This window comes from Kogia breviceps, chromosome 9 (genome assembly GCF_026419965.1).
Source record: "Kogia breviceps isolate mKogBre1 chromosome 9, mKogBre1 haplotype 1, whole genome shotgun sequence".
Taxonomy (NCBI): Eukaryota; Metazoa; Chordata; class Mammalia; order Artiodactyla; family Physeteridae; genus Kogia; species Kogia breviceps.
This window is the reverse complement of record NC_081318.1, coordinates 929,452-954,934: the sequence shown is the minus strand read 5'-3', so window position 1 is coordinate 954,934 and position 25,483 is coordinate 929,452. Positions and strand designations below refer to the sequence as shown.

At 60.5% G+C, this 25,483-nt stretch overlaps 1 protein-coding gene across 7 annotated transcripts in view; it reads right to left on the bottom strand.

Annotated features, from left to right (window-relative positions):
• The window catches only part of PTPRN2 (protein tyrosine phosphatase receptor type N2), a 697,234-nt gene that overhangs the window by 391,613 nt on the left and 280,138 nt on the right, over positions 1 to 25,483 (bottom strand). For 5 of the 7 annotated variants that reach the window (XM_067041727.1, XM_067041731.1, XM_067041726.1 and 2 more), the window contains 2 exons: positions 18,896 to 18,982; positions 12,578 to 12,657 (listed from right to left, as the gene is read on the bottom strand). In XM_067041727.1, the coding sequence (XP_066897828.1) occupies positions 12,578 to 12,657; positions 18,896 to 18,982 (167 nt within the window). The remainder of the gene's footprint in view (positions 1 to 12,577; positions 12,658 to 18,895; positions 18,983 to 25,483) is intronic. The other 2 variants (XM_067041729.1, XM_067041728.1) reach the window with 1 other exon arrangement.

Here is a 25,483-nt window from a genome sequence, read left to right as displayed (position 1 = left end):
AGTTGAAAATCCACGAGGGCCTTCAAATGATAACACATTCTGGATTTAATTACAGATAAACGAAATCTGACTTTTCTTAAATGATGAGACACTTCATATTTAGCATGGAAATTAGCCCAGAGCATGAGAATGTCAGTGCCTCTCTGTATTCTTTTAGAAGAAAGTTACATGATCATTTGGTTCCTGCAAATGTTTCTTTAAAGTCGAGAAGAAGGAGGACTCGCGTGAGGGCAGCTCGCTCCACCCTCAGGTTCCAGCCCAACCCAGGTGGCCGAGTTCTGAGCCAGGTGCTTTTCCCCGCTCCTTCCCGAGGGGTCCGCCTTTCTGGCTCCAGGTGGGAAAGAGCCTTAACTAGGCGTGCGTCCCAAGGGGGCTGGGCTCGGGCAGCTGGGGCTGCGCTTCTTCTGCAGGCATCTCCGAATGTCTCCCAAGTTCTTCAACCTAGAAAGACCCTCTGAGCACTGAATGGGGTCCTGACTTTCAGGTGGACACGTGAGGCGTTTACAAAGTGCGGTGGAGACGTTCCAAAACATCGCGAAACACAAAAAAATGACTTTCCACAGGAAGACGTTAAGGTTAAGGTTGCTTCTAGGGCTCTGAGTGGTCTCAGCTCTCACCCAGTGGGCCGCCTCCCGGAGATGCCTGCCCTGTTGGGACTTCGGGCTGCTGCAAGAACGAGCCGGTGACGGGAGCCGAGCGGGCCCGGGTCACGCTGGCCACCAGACCCCGTAGCAGGTCCCTAAGGCTGACCAGCGGGAAGCGGCCAGCAGATCCTCCGGCCTCTTCCCCCTCGTCCTGGGAAGCGTCACAGGGGAGCAGTCATCGCTTCAGACGATGACCTCGGAGTTGCGGAGAGAGCGGGCTTGTTCCCATCTCCTCCGCCAGCAGCAAAGCCAGCGCAGAAGCACTGGGGCGGCCCGGACAGTCAGACGTGCGTCCAGATGGGCGGGGCATGGGAGGAGCGTCAGGGTGAAGTTTCTACTTCCGCGTAAATGAAACCGCCATAAACGCACTTTCAAATCGGGACTCCCCCGTTTAGGGCCGCTCCTGAAACAGGGCGCGCACATTTCAAGCGCCCACATTTTCCTTCTGTGCACATCGCCGTTCCCGCCGCCCACAGACACCGTCTGCGCCCCTTCACGGGCAAAGCCCCAGCGGCTGGCGGGTCTGGAGACCTCTGCAGACTCAGGTGGGCGTCTGGGGGTGTCTGTCTACAACAGCCAGAGGTTCTCAGGTGCCTGCATCACAGCAGCCCCTGCGGGGCTGGTTCCAACACGGACGGTGCCGCCTCCCCAGAGTACGGGCTTCAGGACATCTGGGGCCCAGGAACTGGCACTTGGAACAAGTCCTCAGTCGGTACTGATGTGGTCGCTCTGGGAACCACGCGCTGAAAAGCACCGTCCTCGGACTCTGCAAAGGGCCACGGCGTGAAGCGTGCGGCCTTCGGGGCCACGCCGTCATTGTGCCACACGGCTCCCCTGCGTGGAAGTGAGAGCTGCCAGCCAGACGCAGACGCGGGAGCCTGGCTGGGCGCCAACCGTGCTTTGCCCAGGAGCCGCGGGAAGCCAGCCTGGCCGAGGGCTGCCCCCGGGGGAGGAGGGAGAGGCCTAGCGGGTCGAGGGGGCAGCGAGGGGCGGACTGGGAGGCTTCCTGCTGAGCTGGTGTGGATCCGGGGTCCGGGGTCCGGGGAAGAGGCGGGGCTGGGAGATGCAGGAAGGGCAGTGCGGGGTCTGGAGGAGGAGCCAGTGGAGGTACGTGAAGGGCTGGGCTGCGTCCGCAGGGGGAGTGGGCTGCGGGGTCCCGGGCAGCACCCGGGCAGGGCCCTGGCAAGCAGGCGGTGCCCTTTCCTTTCACTCCCTCGCTGGCAGGAGGAGGAAATGAGGAAGCCGGGGAAACGCCACGGGTGCCGACCTTGCTGCCCCGTGGTTTGCTTGTCTCTGCCGAGGTGCCTAAAATCACGAAGGGCCCAGCACAGAGCATCCCTGCTCCAAGCTCTGCAGCAAAGAGAGGTGAAACAGCAACCCCTGCAGGAAGGCCCCGCTGATGGTGTCACTGTCATTCTCAACAGTCACAGGGTTAAACAAAGCACTGCACCTGGGCGACCACCTACGGGATGCGGCTCGCCGCCGTCCAGCCAGGACGTCTGCGTTCGCTCATCGTGACCAAGTTTTCTCCAACAAGTGGCAGCTTGCGTCACCTCCTCGAGGGGCAGTTTGGGGATGTCGGTTTGGTGGTGACGTTGGCAAGACTTTATTTGCACCATTTTGTCCTGTGGGAGGGAATCCTATCATTGCTTTTGCTGAAGACTTTTCATTTTGAATTTGCTTTTTCATGCTTTGCAATTGTAATGAGACAAGGTGTTGACAGAGAGCAAACCGCCTTTAAATGGAAAAGGAGGAATTGTACAACCACCTTAATCAGCACAAGGGCATCGAGCCCGCGGGCGCCCTTCCCGAGCTGCCTTCCCCTGGGCGACCGTCCACGCCGAGGCTGTGCCCTCACGCTGCGGGCCTCGGTCCTCGAGCGGAAGGGAGTCCGGGGCAGACGGTGGCCACACACCTCCCTCCCCCTCCAGGAAGACCGGGGTCCACGTTCAGTGACCACGCAATGGTCCCATCAGCCTGTCATCCTCCCACAACCCTCACACACGGCCGGTTCCCCTCCGTCCAAGCCCACGATGCACCAACGCGGCCCCGGCCACGCGGAGAACACCACGCACTCCGGGCACGCAAAGCCGACAGAAATCCAAGGCGGGCGGTGGCAGCAGCCTGCCAGCCCTGTGGAAGCGAAGTTTCACTCACACCAAACTCCTCCTCCGTTGCTTAACCCCACGGCGACCCCAGGGGCATAACTATCAGTCCCGTCGCACAGAGAAGGAGCCGCCACGCACGACGGAGCGGCAGGCGGGGGGCTGGGACTCAGCTCTGAACCCTCGTCCCCACTCTTGCGGGTCTGCGTCCCCAACTTTGGCTGCCAGGAAAGAGCGGAGGGGACGCCGGGCCGGGCTGGGACTGGAGCCCGTGCTGACCGGCTCTTAGCTTGCGGGCGATCCTACGGCCAGCTCGCCTGGAAGTCGGGGCCCACCGTGTGGGGCAAGCTCCTCTCCGCGCAGAGAGGGCCGTGGGAGCGGCTCCAGCCGGGCGCACGCGCCATCCCGCGGAGCCTTTGGCTCGCTGGCTGATTTGCACGTCACATATTCAGCATCACCCCAAGGGCTGCTGCCCCGTAACGCAGCCACCCGCGGAGTTACCGCAGCTCCACGATGCACACGGCGCCCTTTCCAGACTTGTGTCTCAGGGCCAGAGGGACTCGGGGTACCAACATCCCCTGTGAATCAGATGGACTTGGGGTTCCAACGTCGCTCGTAAACCAGATGGACCTCAGGTACCGGCGTGCCCTGTAATTCGGGGCTCATTTTCAAGAATGGGCCATTGGAGCCTCAGTGTCCCTGCGCAGGAGGAAAACGGCCAAGCGGGCGGGAAACAAGCCCGGGAAGGCAGCGCTGGCCTCAGCGGCCTGCTAACAGCGAGACCTGCCTGGGACAAACGTCCCCACCAGTTTCCAAGGGCTTCCTGCCCAAGTGCCAACAGACGAAGCCAGGCCCCAGCCCACCCCACTGCAGGGAGCTCTAGGCGCCTGACCGTCCTCTGTCCTGCGGCGACAGGTGCCTCTCCTGATACCAGCATCTGCGGGACCTGCCCTGGGCCAGGCAGGTGACCGCCCGCGGCTGCCAGGTGTGCGGAGGGGCTACATGCTGCAGGTGTGTCTAGGAGAAACGGTGAGGGGCTCAGACACCGAAGGGCTCGTGGGAAGAATCTGTTCAACACTTAGGCGTCACAGGGCCTCTGAAATTATAGCATCAGGACACCTCAAGTGTCAAAGACCTGAGCTTGGCCGTAGAGCTGGTCCGACGGCCACCCAGGAGGAAGGAGGCCCCCAGGTCTGCGCGGGGCTCCAGGCTTACCCACCCAGCATCATGGGGCCCGGGGAGGGGCTGGGCTGGGAGCCTCCACTCAGACCCCACCTGGAGCAGCCGGCCCGCAGAAACAGGGAAACACGTTCATGGCTGCTCCGCTGTTCCGCGCTCTCCGCCGTTGCCATGGGGACTGGTGCAGCCAGAGAGCCCCGGGGAGGCGGCTCGGACACACTGCGCTCGCCCAGCTGTGCGGCCGGGGCCAGGGGGCCGCTGGAAACTGCGGAAGGAGGCCCCAGGCACGGGCCACACTGTCCCTCCCCGCACGCGGCCGGGTGGCCCGCCCGTGCTGTCACCACGTCTCCTCCCGCGGGTGCCTGTCTTGCGCTGCGGCCACAGCCCTATTTTTAAAACCAGCCACCTTCCACTTAGGCACAGAGACGCTCAGGTTCGTGCTGAGATGAGGAGGAACAGCGTTCACGTGCCGACGAAGTGTCACAACGATCGACCGTGGGGCCAGTTGTGTGACTTGGGAGGACCGGGGTCTTGGACACCCACTAAGCGGGAGGACAAAGGGACAGCAGCGCGTGTCCTCTGCATGTCGCCAGGGGCCGGAGCCCCATCACTGGACACGGCGTCCACCTGAGCCCTGCACGTGGCGGTCACCCCCTCCAAGGGCGGCCGGCTGTGCCCCGACCGCTGAGATCAGCACTGGCCCCCGGGGCCGAGGGCTGCGGCAGTGGAGCGGGAGGCCCACGTGTAGGGAAGGAGTCTGGCGGCCACACCCCAGGGGCAGCTCACAGGACACTGCCCACTGGGGACCCGCGTGCCGGGCCTGCTCCTGAACACCCACTTCCCCAGCACTCGACTGTCCTGCAGATCAGGGTTCCTGCGTCATTTTCACACGAGCCCACTGGGACTTAGCGTGGAGCAGCCCGTCTGAGGTCAGAGGGCCCCAGAGGGCTGGGTCATAGGTCAAAGGGCTCCGTGTGACCGAGAAGTCTGCTCTCCGCAGACAGCAGCTGCTCAGGTGGCACCTGCCCAGCTCAGGGCTGCTGGGGCCGCTTCTCTCCAACTGCACCTGCATGTGTCACTCTTGGAGACTCGGGGCCCCAGACGCACATGGGCCAAACCGCACTTACCGCGTCCCCATAACACGTTGTCCTGTCCTGAGTGCTTTCTGTCCCCACCCCCCCACCCCAAACGCCCGGCAAATGCCCCCTCTGCCCGGGTGACCCAGCCAGAAAATCTGGTGCCCTCAGCCTGGACGCTTCTCGCACACCCAGCACCGTCATCATACACCAGGTCCAGTAAACGTGTCCCCAGGGCTCCTGTGACCTCACCCACGACGTCGCCGTGTCCCCATCCATGCCGCATGTCCCTCTGGACCACACAGACAGCTCTAGCGCACCTCGTCTCCCCACACATCCCCTGAGCTGAAGCCGGGAGCTTTCAGAAGTGTCATGTGTCACAATTAAAACTGCAGCTCTGTGTCCATCACTCCCCCTCGTGACCCCCAGTGCTCCCCCGGGACGCCTCCTCCAGGAAGACCTCCCTGCCCCCTCAGGCTGTCTGGGCCACAATGTCTCTCTCCCCAGTAGACACCAGGCTTGGAGGGAACAAGACCTGTTCTGTCTGGTTCTCTGTGACTCCTGGTACCGGCATAGAGCAGAGAGATGGAAGGAGAAGGAGAAGGAAGGAAGGAAACGGGGCTTGTAGGCGTGAGACTACAAAACCCACCTTGACAACCACAAACAGACTCCAGGGTCGTGCAGGGCATCGTGTCGCCAACTCCCAGATCCAGGCCCCCGACCAGAGAGGCAGACATCCCGGCGCCCGTACGCGGAAGCCGAGCCGCCGCCGCCTCGGCTTCTGTCTCCACGGCCGCCCGGGGCCTTGTCTGGCCACCATTTAAACCAGCTCCCGTCGCGACCCGTCCAGCGCCCGTGCCTGCCTGGTTTCTCTTCAGACCGCTCCGCGTTCCCTGAGGTGCTGTGTCGTGCGGTGTCCTGTCTTACAGTGTGTTACCTCGTACTGCTACGTGTAACGCTACGCTACGACGTACCACACACCACATCAGGCTACGTCAGGTACTGTACGATGTCAGGCGATATCAAATAATTACGAAATGACGAAATTACATCAAGTGACAGTGCACACGACGCGAGCCTGCATGACCCGTGGCGTCTTACCGGACGGACTACACGGTAGAGCATGTCGCACTGCCCCGCGCCACGCCGTATGACATCGCGCTGCACATCTACGTCCTCCTCCTCCGTCTCCCCCGCTGGGCCGCACTTCACCGGAGCCCAGTCTCTGTTCCGTCACCCCAGCATCCCCACTGCCGGCACAGGGCCTGGCACTTGGCCGCCCCGGCCTCGACTCAAAGCAGCTCCACGAGAGGCCTCGACCCCAGAGACGACAGAACGTAGAAGTCCTCGGCGTGGACACCTCGAAGCTAAGCCGGCCCCTTCCCACTCTGCGGTTCTGCACTCGCGTGTGGCCAGGGAGTGAGCAGGCCAGCCCGGGTCCACATTTCCACCCTCGCACACCCAGCCCCGGCCAATGCTGACAGCTTCCAGAACCCGCGTGGGTCTGGCCCCCCGGGACCCCCAAGCTCTGGACTCCACCCGCGTCCCGACTCTGCCTTTGCAGGATCGCATCGTGTCGGCATTTGGTTCTGACACTGACAGGTGCCCACGAACAGCCCTCGGCTCTGGACCGCATCCAACTCCGGGGCAGCCAGCCAGATCCCAGGAGGAAAGTGAGGCCCGTGCCCTGAAAACGCCTGGTCTCAGCCTCCCGTCCACTCTGCTGGGGGCTGTAGCCGTGGGAGGGGGTGCCCAAAAGAAGCCAGAAAATACCTTTCTGGGACCAAGGCTGAGACAAGAGATTGGTCGGCAGACAGGTCTCCAAGTCTATCCGAACAGAAGCAGATTCTGTCTTCACGTAAGTATGAGGAGGGAACAGCCCCAACTGTTATCACAGGAACTTCTTGAGCTGAGTTCTCCAAAAACTGAAATATCCCCCAGTGACAGCGTGTCCTGACTTAATAGATTCACTTTTTCCAGGAGCAAGAGGGGTATCTTTCCACCCGACGTGTGTCCTGCAGCTGGTCGTGAATCCATCCAGGATGAAGCCGTCACCACCCCTGCTGCCTTCCGAACAGGCGTGAGGACCGTGCTGTCTTTAGACTCCTTTCTCACCCTCAGGAAAAGCACAAGCACCCTTCAAAGCAGGGGCTCCGGGCCACATTCCCTCTGCAGAGGGGGAACGTTCACTCGGCCGTGGCGACCCCCGGCCCAGATGAGCCTCGTTCCCGGATGGCAGACACGGAGGGTGCATCCGACGGCCAGCGGGAGGACGGGCCTCTGTCGTGCACTTTGCTTTGGAAACACAGTCTACCCATTCAGCGAAATAAAGCAAGCTCGTCCCTTCTAGGTAACAACACGGGACACACAACAGACAGAGCTGGAAACTTACTCAGTTTCTTTTCCGGAATCGCCCTGTTGGAGTCCGAGACCCTTGCCGAGCCCCCAGACGCCCAGCCGGTTCCCTGCCCATCTTTTCCCGCTTCCATCCTCGGGCGCCACATCTGCCCACCCGCCTGCTGGACTGGAGGAGCAGGTGAGCTGACCCTGCAGGGCCCCTGCCAGTCGCTGGTGGCCGCCGAGGTTCAGCCAGGCCTCACGGGCCCTCGACCTGGAACCCGACCGAGGCCACGAGGCGACCGCGCCAGAACTGCCTGGAGAGCTGAGACCAGGCCACTCACCGCCTGCTGCCACGGGCTGGTCAGCGGAACCCGCAGGCTCCCCGCGTCCCACCATGAGCCCACCGCCGCCCTGGCCCGTGTTTCTCATCTGTGTCACAAGGCACAGGTCAGGAGGCACCCCGACCTCTCTTTCACCTAAAAAATCCTCCGGGGCTTCCCTGGTGGCGCAGCGGTTGGGAGTCCGCCTGCCGATGCAGGGGACGCGGGTTTGTGCCCCGGTCCGGGAAGATCCCACGTGTCGCGGAGCGGCTGGGCCCGTGAGCCGTGGCCACTGAGCCTGCGCGTCCGGAGCCTGTGCTCCGCAACGGGAGGGGCCGCAGCGGTGAGACGCCCGCGTACCGCAAAAAAAAAATCCTCCGATTCTTGCACGTTACGTCCTGGAGAAGATGAGAGTCCCTATAGGCTGTGGCGCTTACCAGCTTTCAACAGGTGTCCCACTCACCGGCAGAAGAGCACGGTTTCTTAGCAGCTGGGCTGTGCATTTCCGGAGCATCTTCCTCAGTCTTGTTGAAAAAGCACAGCCTTCTTTCCAGCTCCAGGGCTCAGCAGTCCCTCTAACATGTATTCCGGTCTCTCAATCACAATGAAAGCACTCTGGGCGCAAAACCAGTTTCGGGCACCTATACACACAGCTGCCCACCCACACTCACAGGTCCAGGCACTGTGTCCCAGGCGAGAACAGAAGGTGTGACCACGGCAAGCAGGCCGGGCCGTCGGGGGAAACTGTGTGTGCGGCTGGCGCTGCAGCAAGGAGCCCCTCCTCCCCCGGGCCAGCAGCCTCCTTGTTCCGGGATTCCTCGTGCAGGTGCGGGCACCTGGGCCACTGGCCAAGCCCCTTGGGTGTCAGGAAGGCAGCGCTGACCCCACAAGCCGCCATGAACTCGCTGAGCCCTTCTCACGGACCCAAAGGCGCCGCCCCGAGTTGAGTCGGGTGAGAGTCAAGCTGCCGGCCCCGCCCGGCCCCGTGGCTGCCCCTTGCACGGCCCCCTTCTCCCCTCCAGCCCACCTGGCGCCCACGCTGGTCCTCAGAGCCCCCCAACAAGCACCCAGGCGAGGCGTCCCCTCCTCCGAAAGCCGGGCTCTGCGATGTCCCCGTGGCCCGGGCCTCGTGTGCTGCTCCCGTCAGGGAGAAGCCTGGTCGGCCGTCCAGACGGTTGCGCTGCGTGGCCATCACAGCAGGGGTCACTCCCTTCTCCCAGGAGCGACGGCGTCGCACTTTGCACAAGGACGTGCCTGCCCCTTTCACCCAGAGGCTGCGCAGAGCTCACCGTCCCGGGTGGGTCTTGGCGTCCAGCTGTCCCGGTTCTCAGCCCTGGGCCCGCACCCGACAGAGTTTAAATGCATCATTCTCCGAAGGGGAGATGCTGGGATTTAAAATCACGTGTGGTACTTGAAATGAGCCCAGAGTTAGAATGGAAGCCGAGTGCTGAGGCCAGAGCTTGGATCAGACAGGACGCAGCCGGTGGTGCTAAGATCCAAGGGAGACAAGCCGCTGAACCAAGCCCATCACCTGCCGGACAGTCATGAGTCGAACACCCCAGCAAAGAGGAGCCGAGGCTGAAAAGAACCCGGGCGGGTGGCAGACAGGGCCGACCTCAGGGCGGGAGGCACGCGCCGCGCACACAAGAGGCCACGGACCCGGGGGCCACGGGGCAGGCGTCTCTGCGGGGCGCGGGGGGCAAAGCGCGTGCTTCCTCTAAAGGCAATCAATCACATCCTCCCTGAAGGGAGACGTACACCCGGGCTAGAAATACGCCACTTCAAGATAAGCCACCGAGAAAACAAAGAGCGAGCAAAGGATTTTTCTGTCCTGCTCAGTTTGCCTAGATGACGTGGCCACGAAGACCGAACGTAACCACCAGTTTCCTCTGTGCCCTCTGAACGCAGGAAGCGCCTCCCGGGAACCACTGTTCCCTCACACCTGACGTCCACGCCCAAGTTCACTAATTAATGCCCAGGAAAGAACCACCCGTATTAGGAAACCCACCGCATCCACCTTTCAGGACAAACACGGACCACGTCTGATGGGGACAGACGTGTCATCAGCTACACGACTCTTCATTAAGTTCTGTACCACCCTGTGCAGAACAGGCAAAGGAAATGCCCTTTGAACTCCATCACAGGGTCACGTCTCCCTTCGTTGGTAACAAGAGGGGCGCACAGCGCAGCGCCAGGAAGCCCCACGGCGAGAAGCAGGGGCAAACGGTCCCGGGGTCTGCAGGGGCGCCGACACGCGGGCGGAAGGCTGTGCGTGGGCTCTGCACGCGGCCCATCCTGCCGGCCCCGCCCACACTGCCGCAACGACGCTAGTAACATTCCACATCATCTTCTCAAACTGGAGCCACAAAACGTCCTTCTAAGCTCAAACTCTTCCTGATAACACGGGATCACGTGCACCCCTACGTGGACCCCGCACTGGAGGACGCTGCTTCTCCTGGTGGCAGCAAACCTGCCCTCAAGGTGGCCGGGGTCGAGGTGCCACTACAGTTTGGCATTTCTGCAGCTAAACGCTCAGATCCTATGGTCACAGACTCTTCTCCGTAATCTTTTCCCTGTATAGCATGAGGTACATCCATAACATCATGAAATTATTTAAAATACAAAGGAAACGAAGTTTTTAAACTATGCGCGTATGTCATCCATTTTGCACAAGCAAGAAACACCCTGGCTGGCACAGCTACGCGGGTTCACGAAAACGTAACTCAGAAATTTGAGTGTTTACAGGGTTGTTGATACGACACTCAAACTGCATGTGCAGTTTCCCCCTCGGTACCTGACGTGAACACATTTAAAATGACCAAGGAACCAGACTTCAAATAATCAACCTCATTTCCCACAGAAAGCAATAAAATAAATGAAATGCCGTCATGAATATATTGTCACAATTCTAAACGATAAAAAGACTTCATTCCCTTTTATTCCATTCAGAGCATCCTTAAGTTCCAGCAAATCCAATTTTGAAAGTATTACTTCCCAGTACTGGGATGAATTGTCAATTATGGAACAACTGTTAATGCATTTCTGGGTAAAAACGTGATAACTGATCTGGTCTTAAATATATTCAATAATCTCTTACGCTGAGGAACGAGGACCATAAAATGGGTGCTGTGCAGGGAAAGAGAGCCCGTGGTCACACACAGCGAAGCCATGAACACGGAATCCCGCTCCTTTTCGGCCAGCAGAGTGTTTAGAATGGAATCTGCTGACTTCCTCTCTCCGGGACCCACTAGGCTGCCCCGCTCAGCTGGACCCCGAGCTCCACCCCTCACAGTGAAATGAAGCCTGGGAGGCACGTGGGCCGGGGGCGTGCGCGTCAGCTCTCCACAGGCTTAGATCTGCCAGGTTTCTGGGAAGTAGTACAACTCCGCAAGGAATTCTTCTTTAACCGAAAGTTCTGTTCCCCAAATCACTCCTTTCAGCAAATCAGAGTTCCTAAGGGCACCGAAATATCCTACAAGGAAAAGCCAACAGCAACCGAAATAGAGAAGACCTACAGTTTGTTCTACCAAACAGGGTGTTACTGTAAGGCCTCAACTGTACTCACATCCCCACCATCCCCACTTCCCTATCGATAACTAGAACTTTTGGGGCTGTTCAGCTGGCAGGTGTAGATAAGATACTGGAGTGTCCCTTTGGGCATAAACAATTCCGAGAAAGGGACAGGACGCACCCTTATAAGAAAAAGGCTTGAAAAACAGGACAGGCCCGAACCGCAAAAACAGGCAAGAATGCCTAAGCCAATCAATTTAAAGGTCACCCCGTTTACCCAATCATTACAAAACTCCAGATGTACCCACCCTATGAGTAAAATAAACCTATAAAATGTGTGTGATTCCGCTTTTGGGGGTTCCTCATCGGCCTCCTGCGTGAGGACCAGGGAACCCCGATGCATCGGCTTCTAATAAACCTCCTGCGTGTTGCAGCGGCTCTCGACTCTTGGCGGTTCTTGGGCGAGTGGAATCCCTTGGAGACTGTTTAGGTCTAACGCTACAGCTATTTTTATGCCCCGTTTACCGCCACTGGATGAAGACACTTTAAGTTAATGACGCCATAAGATGACACCTCAATTGACGAGAGCTAAATGTCCAGATCTCTAAATCAGCCAAAATACCGTGCTGCATTGTACATTGGGCTGAAAATGTAAGCTTCATTAAAAATAGTTCATGTATTTAGCCACATACAGGATTGGCTGAAGCAAAGCGTCATCTGCTGCTGCGTCTGGGGCGGCGCATTCAGCCACGGCGCTTACAAGCGACCCTAAAGCGCGAGAGTCCTTCCCACTGAGTTACTGGAAACCATCAGGCTCAGGTTCTGTTACGTTTCCTGTATTTTTCTTACTGGGCGGAAAGACTGTACATTTTACACAAAGCTTTCAGTAGCTGAAAACAAACGTGGGGTGCAGGGGAACGCAGCCTTCGTACGCACCCCACGTTCTGCGCTTTGCGTTTTTCATTCAGTGACAGACACCAAGCACACGCCGGACCCCCCAGAAGATCTCAAAATGCGTGAGCGGGTGACGGGCTGGGCTCTAAGAGGGACGCCGAGGTCAAGCACTGGGCTGCTCAGACCTTCGTCCCGTGCTCTCGTGGGCCGGGCGGGCACGGTGAAGCCCGTGTGAGCTGCTGGGCTGGGACGGGACGGACAACCTCAAAGCACAAGCGCGTCGTTTTGTCCACACGGGGTCATGGCGGGGGGCCGGAGCCCCGCCCCTACACCGCCCTCTATCGCCCCTACACCGCCCTCTCTCCGAGCGAGCGGTGCGGTCCCCACCCCCTCCGGAGGCCAGCCGCTCCCCTCCGGGCCCCACCCGATGAGCATCGGGGTTCTGAGCAGCCGGCCCCCCCCCTCCCCTGCCCGGGTGGGCGCGTGCGCTTGCGCGGAAGCAGCCTCACCTGCCGCCTTCGCGGCGTCCGCCGCCGTCACGTTCTGGGCGTTGGCGCGCACCCTGAAGGTCACCGCTGGTCCCGAGACCCTGGAAGAGATGGTTTAACAGGCGTGAGAACCACTCAGCACACGGGCCTCTTCCCTGAAGGCTACACGCACCCCAGGCGTTGCTCCTCCGCACGCGACCTCCGCGGGGCTGGCTTTGCGGGGTCACTGTGACTCTGTCCCCAGATTCCAGGAATTCCATCCACAGGTTTCGCTTTTCTAACGCACACGCGGCAGGGCTCTTACAGAAAATTCAAATCAACCCCAATAGCCAACAATAACAAGCAGCTATTCTTGCAAGGGAAAAAAAAAATTGTTATGGAAACTGTTTTCAGTATTTTGTTCCCAAGGGAGCCGCAGGAACCAAAAGCAGGAAGGGAAGAGACAGGTATTTTTAAAATGCTCTTGAAAGGAACTGTTTAAAAAACTCATTGAAATCTTTAGAACTACTCAGTAAAACCATAACTGGCGGGGGAGTGCCAGACAGGAGTTGTCAAAATCTTTCAAACCTTTTTAAATACTGGGTTGCACTTGACTTTGAAAAGTACATCCCCCTTTTAACAACTGATTCGTCTGAAGGGCGGCAGGGAGGCCGCCTCCGTCAGGAGCGTCCCAGCTCCGCATCTCCCGGACAACCCCCAGGAGCGGGCGTCGAGGGGGCCGGAAGGGCGCGGGCGGCTCGGGGGTGGCCCTTCCCGTCACACGTGCGGTTTCCAGGAGCCCCTGGCCGTCAGGATGCCCCCCCGGCAAGGCAGCTGCTCTTCTTGGTGATCGGCGAGGTTCCCCACGACAGGCTCCGCGTTCGGTTCGACTGCCCTCGCCTGGTCCAGGGGCTGGGCCTTCCTCGCTGATGCCATGGAATCTTACCGGGATGCACAGATTCAACCACCAAATACCACCACCGAGAACAAAACCACGTGCCTGCCATCTGCCGAACCTCCGTGCGCACGGGGGTGTCGCGTGTATCGTGTTTAACCCCTCCAGCACAGCAGGCGCGGTCGCCTCCATTTACGACGAGGACCCCGAGGACCCAAGGGCTGTCCTCCCTTAAAGGGAGCCCAGCTGAGCCACAGGTGACGCCACCCTGCACCTCCCCAGACACTGCCAGGCCGCCCCACACCTGCGTGTTCTAACCCGGCCCTGCCCCCCGCCGGGCCTCCCACCCACTCCACGCCAACTCCAGCGTCTACGGCAAGATCATTTCAAAGGCACTCCTAGTAAGAGTGATGTAAGGAAAAGTGCACGAGAGTGAGACTCAAGTGAAAGGGACCAGGCTTGAGAAGAGTTACGTGGAAAGTCCAGCGACGCTCTCAGAAACGCCGCTAGCGGGAACCAAACCACCGAGTCAGGCGCGTGCCACCTGCCACCTCCTTGGCATCCACTGTGTCCCCTCCCCTCCTTCCCAGGCGCGTCATCCAGAGGCCGGCCCGCCGCTCCAGGTCGTGGGAGCTCAGACCCCGCCTCCACGAACCTCGGGGCTTCTCGGCATTCCGGGGCCACCTCCACTCGTGACCCCTGGTCTCGCTCCGGTCCTGTCCCTCGGGTGGCCTCTGGCCCAGCTCCCTGGCCGGCCGGGCCCTCTGCAGAGGGAACTGCAGAGCCCCCAGGGGTAGCATGGCCGTCGTTCCAGCGCCTCTGCTGTCGGACCTTCCACCCAGGAGCCTGGGCCTCGCAAGCGCAGCGAGCGCTCCTGAAGCAGCTCCTGCCGTGGCGCCCACAGCTCTGGTGGCTCGTCCAGCCACGGGGCCTCCCGGTCACCTCCCTGTACAAGAAACATCACCATGTCCTGCAGCAGCGCCACCCTCCCTCTCCACCCCCGCTGTGGCGGCCGAGCCGAGCCTTCCCGGGTCCCGCCCCCACCCCCGTGTGTGGCACCCGGAGGACTTGTCTGACCCTCCGCCCACGTCACATGTAGCATCCTCCGTGGATCCCCCAGGCCCCAGGGTCTGCAGAAACGCAGCAAACCTCTCCCCGGTCCCTGCTGGATGCTCCCGGGGTGGACAAGGGAGGCTCCCTGGCCCCTGGAGACTTCCTGCCGCGGTGTCTTCCCCCCTCGCCGTGGGAATCGGGTCCCACGCCCTCTCAGTTCCAGCCCCACTTCCCCAAACGCTCTGACAACCGTTGGTCTGGGACCTTCTAGCAAGTGCAGCGACCGCCTGATGTCTGTGCTTGAACCGAACGTTAGTTATTTTACGGATCACTCGTGTGACGACACTTCCCGCCGGCGCCTTACACGCGTGCGGACGACGGGGCTACGTCTGGGACTGAGTCATGGCATCTGCGTGCAACTGCTTCCAAACCTGAGAGAAAGTCGTTCTAACACGAGCAGTCCACACCCACCGGCAAAGAGCACCAACGACAGATCCGCACAGCACGACTCTGGGTTTACGTGTGGTTTCTGTGACGTTTCTAACCTAAACCACGTCCGCGGGGTTCCAGGCACGTGGGATCCCCCGAATCTAATCTTCCCTCAGGGGCCGACGCTTTTCTCTAAAGATCACAGGACGTCCCCGGTTTCCCAAAGACGGAGCACTCAGGGGTTGTTCACCTGCCCCAACACTTGCGGGACCAGCGGGAGAGGCCGACAGGCACCAGGGCCTGCCTTCCTTCCAGGACGCCACACACATGTCCCTGCGATGCACACATGTGACCCCGGGATGCACCGCCGTGACCCTGGGACCGCCTAGCGTGGGAAGCACACCCTGAATGGAGGGTCCGTGTTGCCGTCACCAACTCCCTACCTGACACCTGGGCTGTGACGGCCCTGGCACCAGCGAGGGAAGGGTCACCCCGCTGCACGCAGCACATCCAACCCCTTATGGCCGAACACGACGTGAGCTCAGGCGCTCCCTGCCCAGCACCTGCTCGAATGCGCGGGGATGTGAAAGCCTCTGCACAGAGTCTCCACCGCACAGCCGCGTCCTGCGTCACCATCTGTCACCCTGCTGAGCCTTTTAGCCTCCGAGGCCTCGGTTCGCCCAGCTGTAAAACGGGCAGTTCTGGCAAGTCGCCGGGGAAACAAGACAGGAGGCAAATAGGTACCGTCTCTGCTCCAGGAAACTGAAACACGTCTTCCAGAATCCTCCAGACCTGCAGGGGTCCTCACATGGGGAGGGAGGTGTGGAGGGGCGGCGGTGGGCACGGGACGGGGGGCCGCGTCCTCGCCGGGCTCCCGCGGGGTCCGGCTGACCTGGCCTGTGCACAGGACCTCGCGGCCGTGTCGGGCTGTGAATTCCCGCTGCGCCTTCGGGAACCTCCCTCCGTCAGCACGTCGACCACGCGGAAGGGAGGTCACACCGATTCTTGCCTCAGGAGGACTCACGAAGGGATCCGAAGGGGGACCCGGGAGGAGGCTGGCGCCCGCGCTCCCTGAGCTGGTCCGCCGGCTCGGCTGAAGCCCCCACTGGCTGGGCGTCTGCGCGGCCCCGCAGCACCGCCCACCTGACTAAGAGCCCAGAGCAGCCGCATCCATCAGCACGGCCTCGGACAGCCACGATTCGATTATAAAATCACAACTGCGGTCCTCGCGCGTCTGCCGGCATAATTACACCAGTATGCTGATGCCGTTTTAATGGCCTCTAATGATGTAATAAGAAATAATGAAATCTGCTTGACAGCTACATAACCATTAACAAAACATATTAAGCAGAACTAGTACTTCCATAAAAATGCAGACAATCCTGGAAGTGCCGCTTTGTGGGGCAGACTCCTTTCCTCTCCTGCAACGGTGACCAGCCCTGAGAGCGCCCGCGGCACGCAGGCCCCAGTGCTGTGGCCACGCGGTCGCCCCCCAGCGCCCCGCCCCGCCCCCCCCCGCAGCGGGCGCGCGTCCTCACGTGCCGGGTCCTGGGGGCGACACACAGGACGTGCATATGCGACACGGGACACCACACACCCCCGCAGACCACATACAGCATTAAATATTCAGCGGTGCGAGACGAGCGTTAACTGGGCAGGACAGGGGCTCCCAAGAGGCTTGGGCACCAAGAAGCAGACTCGAGGGCAGACGGGGGGCTCCAGGGCCGGGCGAGGCTGCGGGGAAAGGGCCGCCCAGGGGTTTACTCACGCGAGAGCCCTGGACCCGACTCCCAAAGGCTGAAAGAGCGGGCTCCAGCATGGCCCCGGGAAGTCAGAAGCCCCCGTTCCCTGAGCAGGAAAGAGACCGGCAGGTGATATCTACTAAAGAGCTGTTCTGGGAAGCGGCCCAGCTTCCGAGCCCGGAAAGCCCCCCAGGACACCTGTGTCCCCAGAGTCTCCAAACCTGGAGGAACTGAGCCGAGGACTGAGGCGCAGACCCAGGTGAGGGGCCAGAGAGGGGGGCCAGGCAGGCCAGACAGCGCCTCCTAAAGCCCCCCAGGGCCCGAGCCCCCCCACTGGAGCCCCCCAGGACTGACACCACTTCCCACAACTCCCTTTCCTCTCCAACCCTCCCTCAAAGCCCCCCGTGGCAGCAGTCGGGGGGCAGCCCCGGCCTCCGTCCCATCTGGAAGGTTTCTCAGAGACAAGGGGCGGCAGGGGGGCAGCAAAGGGCACGTCTCCAGGAAACAGCCTGGGGCTGCGACCTCTGCCTTCTGTCTGCTGCCTGGTCACCACAGGAGGGTTTTGCTTTAGGAAGATAATGAAGGTTCAGTCAACGCAGCCCCGCGTGGGCCTAAGGAGTCCCACTCTGGAGCTGACTCGGGCGATTACTGCTGAGCCGCGAGGACGGTCTCCTAGTACTGCAGGCCGCCAGCTGCTGCTGGACGCTCCCGTCTCAGGACCCCTCTGCCCGGTACTTGAGGCCCTTAGAGTTCACACAGGACGTTCTTGCCTTTGATGAAGGAGGTACCCACTCCCTCCCTCAGCCCTGGGCCACATTCAATGTCCCCTCTACAGAGGGAGGGGTGCAGTGGCACTGGGGGACCATCTGGGGTGCCAGACCCGCCTGAGCCATCACTCGTTCCGTCATGCGTGTGTGTAACATGCACCCACGCCGTGCGGTCAGCGTGCCAGGTGTGCTTACGCAGACACGCGGCAGGGACCCCTGGACCTGAGCTGGGTCCTTAGTGGCCAAGCCCGTGGGGACCCAGTGGTGTGTGCGGCCCAGGGGAGCTGCCCATGGGAGCCAGGAACGGGGCAGGAAGCTCCAGGGAGCCCCTCCTCCTCTTTGAAGGGAACAGTCAGGACCTCGGGGTCAGGCCGTCTGTCCTGCTTACTGGGCCACGCGGAGACCGTGACGGGGCCAAAGGGCCTGTGGAAGCGGCCACGGTCAGCGGGAACGGCTCCCCGCTGGGCTGCGTGAGGCCCTCCCACTGCAGGGCCTGAGTGTGATGACCAAACCCTCCTGGAGGGCCCGCACACAGGAGCGGAGCCGGACGCACAGCCAATCAAAGCGACCTGACAAAGGACGACTGTAAAGGACCCTTGATGTTACAGATAGGAACACAAGTGGCTTCGGGGGCCCGCGCGTGGCTTAACGGAACACAGAAATGGACCGTCTGCCGGTGGGTGACTCGTCTCGCACCCGCCCCTCCCGCTCAGAGGCCACAGCCCGTCACCGGAGACCGCAGCAGCCCCACGGCACTGGGGCTCCGCTTGGGTCCCCTGTAGCTTGTTCTCCGTGAGGCCGGAAAGACGCTTTCCCGGAGAACATCCGCGGTGGCTCCAACACTGGGACCAAGGCCACCTGGGCTCCTGCCAGGCTCCCGTGGCCGCGTGGCCCTCCCATGTGGGTGTCCCCCCTGTGGGTGGGGCCTCCTGCCCCAGGTTCCTCCCTCTTGGCCTCACCCCTCTGTTCGCGGGGACGGGACAGAAGGCGCCTGACCTTCTCCGGCTCTGTCTACGTGTCCACCTCTGCTGGAAGCTCAGCTCCCCAGGGCAGGACCCCCGCCTGCTCTCCGCTCCACCCCGGCACTCGGGGCTCGGTAAACATTTGTGTAGCGATGACCGTCCCCGTGGACCACCACGTGCGCAGAGCTGTCAGAAGAGCTTCCTTAGCTGCGGCACCATCCCCGAGGCCCTGGCCCGCCTGCGGGGCCAGCCCTTCCCGACGGTCTAGGGCCTCCTGGGTGGTTCCTGGTGCGGCGGGGGGACCTGAAGCCTGGGGCGGGGTTCTTTCAGGGGGTTAGAGTCCTGACGACGTTCGGGCTTCAGCTGCGCCTACAGAACCAACCTGCACCCCGCCGGGCCTTTCCTTCCTCTTCTTCCCTCACCAGTTGCTCTGTGACACAATTAACAAACCCCACAAGCTCACGGTGGACCCACCAGACGGAGAAGACGCCCAGGGCCCCGCCCACACTCACGCGATGTCCGAGAAGACACCCGCCGGCATGTCCAGGAGACGCGCCACGTCCTCCAGCACCTCCGTCCCCTTCTCTGGGCTCAGCGGGCTGCGGGGAGAGCACAGGGTTACGCGGTGGGCTTGTCACACCCGAGGAGCAGGGACCCCGCAGCCCACCCTCCGGCCCTGCTCGGAGAACTGCCCTGGCTATACCCCCGTCACATCGGGGCTGGGCTGCAGGCCCCCGGGAGCAGGGGCCTCCCCAGCCGCGATGAAGCACCTGCATTTTCCAGCAAGAAGACCGACAATACAACGCGGATGGGGTTGTTAGGGGGGTGTGACGGGCCCAGGAACCAGCAACTGGCTCATCTCAGCGGGGGGGCGGGGCGGGGGAGAGGGTGGTGGAGGAGCACAGGCCGGGAATCCAAGTTCAGGAGGGGCGTCAGACGTACGGAGGAAACGCACGTCTTTAAATGGATTCGGATTCATTTCTAAAATGAGTTATGCGCCAGGGAGGATGCTGAAAAGTCACACTTCTAAGGATGGCAGGACAGCCCAGCAGCAGCAACTCCCCAGAGGGGCTCAGGTGCTACAGCACGGAGCCTCGGACCCCCGGCGAGGCCAGCGTCCCCAGGGGGGCACCTCCAGCAGCACGTGTGACTCAGGTCCCTGAGCCCAGCCTGTCTCGCACCCCAGGCGCTGCCCGTGGAAGCCCGTCAGGGCCCTTCAGAGGAGAACTCGCCTGCGGTTACGGGAGCACCATCGACAGCTGGGATTTTCGCTCCAGCCTATCGCTCATTCATTCATTCAGCAAACGTGCAAGAAAGCCACTGGGTGCTGGGCGCCACCCGGGAAATTCAGCAACCAACACTGAGCTGCTTCTTGGGCTTTATATCCAAGTGGGGACACAAGCAGCAAAGTCACCAACAAGAGAAAGGGACCGTGTCGTTGGGGGTTGCACCGTGTCACCGAAAATGCACACCTTCACGTCGTAAACCCGGAACCTCCGAATGTGGCCTCACGCGGAAACAGGGCCTGTGAGGTCACCAGGTGGTTCCGCATCCCCCACCCCCGGGGTCCCCGTGGCAAGAGGAGGTCGGGACACAGACCCGCCCAGGGGACGACCTTGAGGACCCAGGTGCCAAGCCCCCGTGCCCCCCCGCCCCCCGCGGAGGGGGGCAGAAGCCCCGGCAGCACCGTGTGAGAGGACGGCGGTGAACACGCAGGGGGCGCTCGGTGGGCCGTCCCAGGACCGCGTGACCCCAGGAGCCAGCGGGGGCGCAGGGCACGAGAAGGAACCAAGGGGGCTCCCAGAGGCGGGGGCCGGGCAGGAGGGAGGAGCAGGTGAGCGCGAACACGGGCGAGCGCGACGCCTCGGGAAGGGCAGAGGCAGAATCCCCGCATCGACACGTCGTCACAGACCGCGGGGTCGGCTGGCGTCGGGGGACGGTGCCCGACGCCTCCGTGCCCCGAGGAGGTGCAGGGAAGCAGGCGCAGCGGCAGGACTGGGGGCGACCGCTCCGAGGTTCCCAGGCTGACCGCCGCGTCCCTCGGAAGATGCCGTCACCCCGTGGAGGAAGCGCTCGGAGGCCGCGATCAGCCAGTCCCCCCACGAGCTGGCGGCGGGTCCGGGCTGGGAGGCACGCCGCCCCCGGTGGCGCCAAGTGCTACACCCACCTCTTCTCTGGGGGGAGACGGGGCCGCCAGCCCAGCGAAGGAGCTGGAATGTGATTTTGGGGCGGGGACACTTTTACCGACTGTGCCAGGCCCGCTCCCACACCCCTGCTGGTGACTCCAAACCCTCCCCGACCTCCAAGCCCTTCTTCGTAAGGTGAGGAAGGAGAGGTCGGTCCCGGGCTGCAGCTGAGGGGCTGCCCCCCCACCATCCTGCTTCCTGAGGAAGTGGCCCTCAGGGCTGGGGACCCTCCCATCAAGGGTGGACGAGCCCCCCAAACCTCCCAAACACGCTCTCCAGAGGCTCTCACGTTATGGGCTTTTAAAATAAGAATGCTTTTAAAGAGGTGTGTGTGCATGTGGTGCAGACACGGGCCCTTTTCCAGCCCCCTCACTCCTGCAATCCCGGGGACCCCTCTCAGAGCCGGCGTCTCAGCCCCACCAGGGCAGCTCCGCTGGGAAAGGAGTCCACGCGGAGCCCCGCTGAGCGCGCCTCGTCGCTCCCCCTGCCAGGGGCCGCCCGTCAGCCCGCCCGGCGCTCGAGCGCGTCCGCGTCTACACGGAGGCTGCTGGGGCCCTGAGCTCCGCGCGGGGACGGGCCTGGCTGCACGGCAGCCCCGCGGGCACCTGTGCCCTGGTGCCGGGGACGGGTCTCGAGCGAGCGGTCGGTGCTGGCCACAGCGCCAGCTCAGTGCGCAGGAGAAATCCCGCCACATCAGAGGGGGGACGGGTCCTACGGGCCGGCGTCAGGAAGACAGGGCCCTGCCCCCGCCCAGTCCTGGCCACCAATCAGGCCCCACCTGCTCTCACCCCTAAGGCCGCGAGGCTCCCTCCTTTCCCTGAACCTCTCTCTGCACGTTGACTCAAAGCCGCCCAGCACGCCACTTATTTTCAAAGGTCTCTGAGGATTTCGCGTGTTTCGGTCCTGTCTCTGTCCACGAGCTGCAGGCTTGCTGAGGGCGTGACCAGCTCTTATCCTTTTCTTTTCTCTCCAAAGCCTACGCCCCTGCCAGACACAAACCAACTTCCCGACCAGCTTGCTACGAGATTCCACGAACCCCGTTTCCTAGCTTCTCTTCAACAAGGGGTAACGTAGGGAGATGCGGAGTCCGGCGCCTCCGGCCTTGTGGATGTCAGGCCCACCGTGAGCCTCCTGGCCCTGCCTTCTTCCACCCTCACAGCCCAGAAGGTGAACATTTTCCTCCATTACAAGATTATCTAAAACAGCCTTGAAGCTAATGATGAAGTTCGCCAGCCCAGAATGTTTTCAGAGGCCGGCTTGCTCTCCGAGGAGACACCTCGATGACCAGAGCCGCGCGGTGACCCCGTCAGCCCCTCCCGTCTCGCTGTCGCGGCTCCGGGCAGGCAGGGCAAATGGCTCAGGACAACAGCGGCTCCGCTCTTGCGCAAGTCGGACAAACGAGAGGGTGCCGACTGTACTCAAAACGAGCACGCAATTGTTTCTGTTTTATTTTTAAACTGTGTGGCCATCAGCTGTCATTTCATGGTCTGAACTTCCTTAGAAAACAGCTGGAGTTCATTTCAAAAATCAACGGACGGATACAGCACGTGCAGCTTCATGGGCCCGCCTGTGACAGCTGCCACCCTGATTACCTGGACGCCCAGCACCGCCTGGAAGAGACGGGTGGGGGCGCTTTCAGCAGCTCGAGGTCAGAGCCAGCAGCGGCCGTGGGGTCCCCTGCCTGCCTGGTTGTCGGCGGGAAGGATTTCCTGTCCACGGTCGGGCCTGGCCTCCTCACTAAGGCACTTCCTTTCTGAAGCCACACGTTCCTGCTGTTTAACCGAGTTAAACGAGGCTGCTGCTGGGAGCTACTAAAGCAGCGAAACAGGGGAAGTGCACTGCGTCCGCATCCTGACCTCGATGGAAGCCCGCTGAGGGGCGGCCGCGCCCCACTTTCAGGAGAGCCTGATGGCCACACGCACAGCCCCACGGTGGCCACGGTGTCCTAAATCACTGCTGGACCGGAGGAAGGGGCCAAAATGAGGAGGTCACGAGGGAGCTTTGCAGGCCACTCTGAGAATAAAGACTAGTGAAAACAGCGTAAAGGTCAGAAAGATTGGGACCGGTGGAAACTTCTGGAAGGTGCCCCTGCGCCCTCGGCCACGCGTGACTCCATGGAAATTATCTCATTCACTGCTCACAAAAGACCTGGGAGGAAGGTCCTGTATTAACCTCACTTGAGAGAGGTGGAAACTGAGACTCGGGAAATTAAATCCCTGGCCCAAGATCATGCTAGTAAATCCCCAAAGAAAGATGGAAACGGAAAATGTCAAGTTAACGCTGGGATGTCGGCTGCCCGACTGTGGGGTGAGCCCCGCGACTGCTGCACCTCTGCTTGGATTTTAGCCCAACCAGACTGAAGAGCGTCTGCGCCCATAACCTCTCCCGGTCATATTTTTCCAAGTGCTGTCGTCCCTTACTTACGAGACGCACGAAACCTAGCTGAGAACGGGATGCGGCGCTGGGGCGGGATGCTCCCGCCGGCCCCACGTTCACGTCTAGGACTCTGCGTCCAAGAGCCGACTGTGCTTCTGCTGCTTCACTCCCTCACTGCGAACATTTCACTGTTTATTTGAAAATTCACCAAAGGTTGGGAACCAAATGAGTGATGGATCACAAAATGAAGACGAGTCAACCTTGATACAATTTTTTTTGATGAGATGATACTTGAAGTCAATCAGTAAAATGAGATTTTCACGGGATTCACCAATTATTCTAGTTATCTGTACCCATCATTATAACAAATAATGATGTTTATCTTTTTAAATAATCCTATAAGGTAGTTAAAATTTCTGCTAACCCACAGGAATTCTCCCCGATGCAGAGAAGAGACGCTTCTGAGGAGGACACCGCCGCCGGCACCACAGTGACTCAAGACCCCAACTCCAGTCTGGCGCCACCGCTTTCCCTGCAGGAGTCGAAGGAAGGCCCCGTTTTTCAGAGCGGAGTGAGTGAGCCTACGACGATCTGGGCAGACACACTGAGCTCCGGTGAGGGCTGAGCTCCCGGGCATCGCAGGGCACAGGCAAATTCACCTCGAGTCCCTGACAACACTGAATTACTCTTGCTAAAAACTGCTAACAACCATCAACTCTTCCCAGGTAAATCAGCAATAGATAAAAAACTGTTGTACGCTAACAACTTAGTGTTTTTTAACATCAAGATGAGGCTGTGCGTCTCGTCATAAATATATTCAAAATTTTAACAAATATGTTCTCCATAATATATTTGAAGAAATATATTCTCCCAAACAATTTTATTCTCCAGGAAAAAAAAAAATTTGCCAACTGCTTAATACAAATCTAAGTATACAACGTCTTAGAGTGTCACCTTTATAAAAAGTGCATTGACATCAAAAACATAAAAATGCAAAGCTTTTGCACGCAAAGTTAAGTTGCTATCCACTTAAAAGAGACCTGGAAATATAAGATGTTTTATGTAAGCCTCGTGGTGACCACAAAACAAAAGTCAATAGTAACACGATCTAAGAGAAAAAGCTTTCAGCTTTTCACCGTTGAGTATGATGTTACCTGCGGGTCTGTCATACACGGCCTTTTCTACCTTGAGGTATGTTCCCGCTATGCCCGCTTTTTTGAGAGCTTTCATCATAAAAGGAAGTTGGATTTTGTCAAATGCTTTTTCTACATCTCTCGAGATGGTCATTCTCACCTGCTTCCAAGACACTCCACGCAACCCAGACACGCCGTGTGTCCCACACAGCGGAGCGCGGAGCAGGGTCCGGGAGGAGTTGGGGGAGGGAGCGAACATCTCCTCCCGGGAGCCCCCCTCCTGCGGCCCTAGCCTCCAGCGGCGCCCACATGTGGGGATCCTCCACCAAGCCTCCTGGGGGCCCACGGCCTCCGTCAGCGCAGCCCCGCGGCGAGAAGCGGCAGGCGGCCCTCTGCCGGCTCCCCCGCCCCACCCCCACGCCCCCGAGGCCGACCCCAGACCTCGCCAGGGCGGACTCCTCACCCCAGCAGTCGTGGCGCAGCTGCCAGCCCAGGTCACAGCACAGACGATGCCCGTGGCACAGAGAGCGAGGCGGGCACGGCGCCGGCGGCCAGCACGCCCACCGGCCGGGCTCCTCCGTCCACCGCAGGTCCCCTTATCCCTCCTCCACGGCAGCAGAGGATCCAGGAGAGCGGACCCTGACCTCGCCAAACCCCCCCCCCCCCGGCGCCTGCAGGGCCGTCCTTAGTCTGCTGGGGAGGACCTCAGCGCTCACTGCCCGTCCTCCAGCCTCATCGCAGCCCCTCAGCTGCCCAGGCGCCTCCTGACGCTGGCGGGGCCTTGGCTCGCGCCACCACACCCGCCTGCCCCTGCAGAGCTCCACGCAGGGGCCCTGCAAGCTCATCTGAAGCCTGAAACCAGCTCCGACGCAACCGGTATCCACGGCTAGCGTTCTCGTAAAACTTTTTAAAGTCATCGTTCTGTGTTAGTCTATGTGCCCCAACTGAGTCTCCTCTGGATACTGTTGGGGTTTTTATTCCATTTTTCCTTTTCCCTCTGGCTTCATTATTCACTTGCAGACTTACTACTATTTTGACAGCAGGGCAAATCTCATCTTTTCATATTTTTCTCCCTCTTTCCTACTCCTTCACATGTAGGAGTGGAATTTAAACTGCTTAACTTTTGACAGATTCAAGTCTTGGCCCATTTATAACACAGACAACACTGCAAAAAATCAATTGCAGGTGTTAGGGTATGAAGGTCTGTGGGGATTACTGTGGAATTTCAGGGCATCGCTCAAGACAAAAAGCTAAGCTTCCCCGAGGATCATGGAAATCCAACAGCAAAGCAGCTGGTGGGCTGCGTAGATACAGATATGGATGTAGATGTAGATGATACAGGTGTAGGTATAGATATATAGGTGTAGGTATCGGTTAGGGGTAGCTGTAGACGTAGACAGACAGA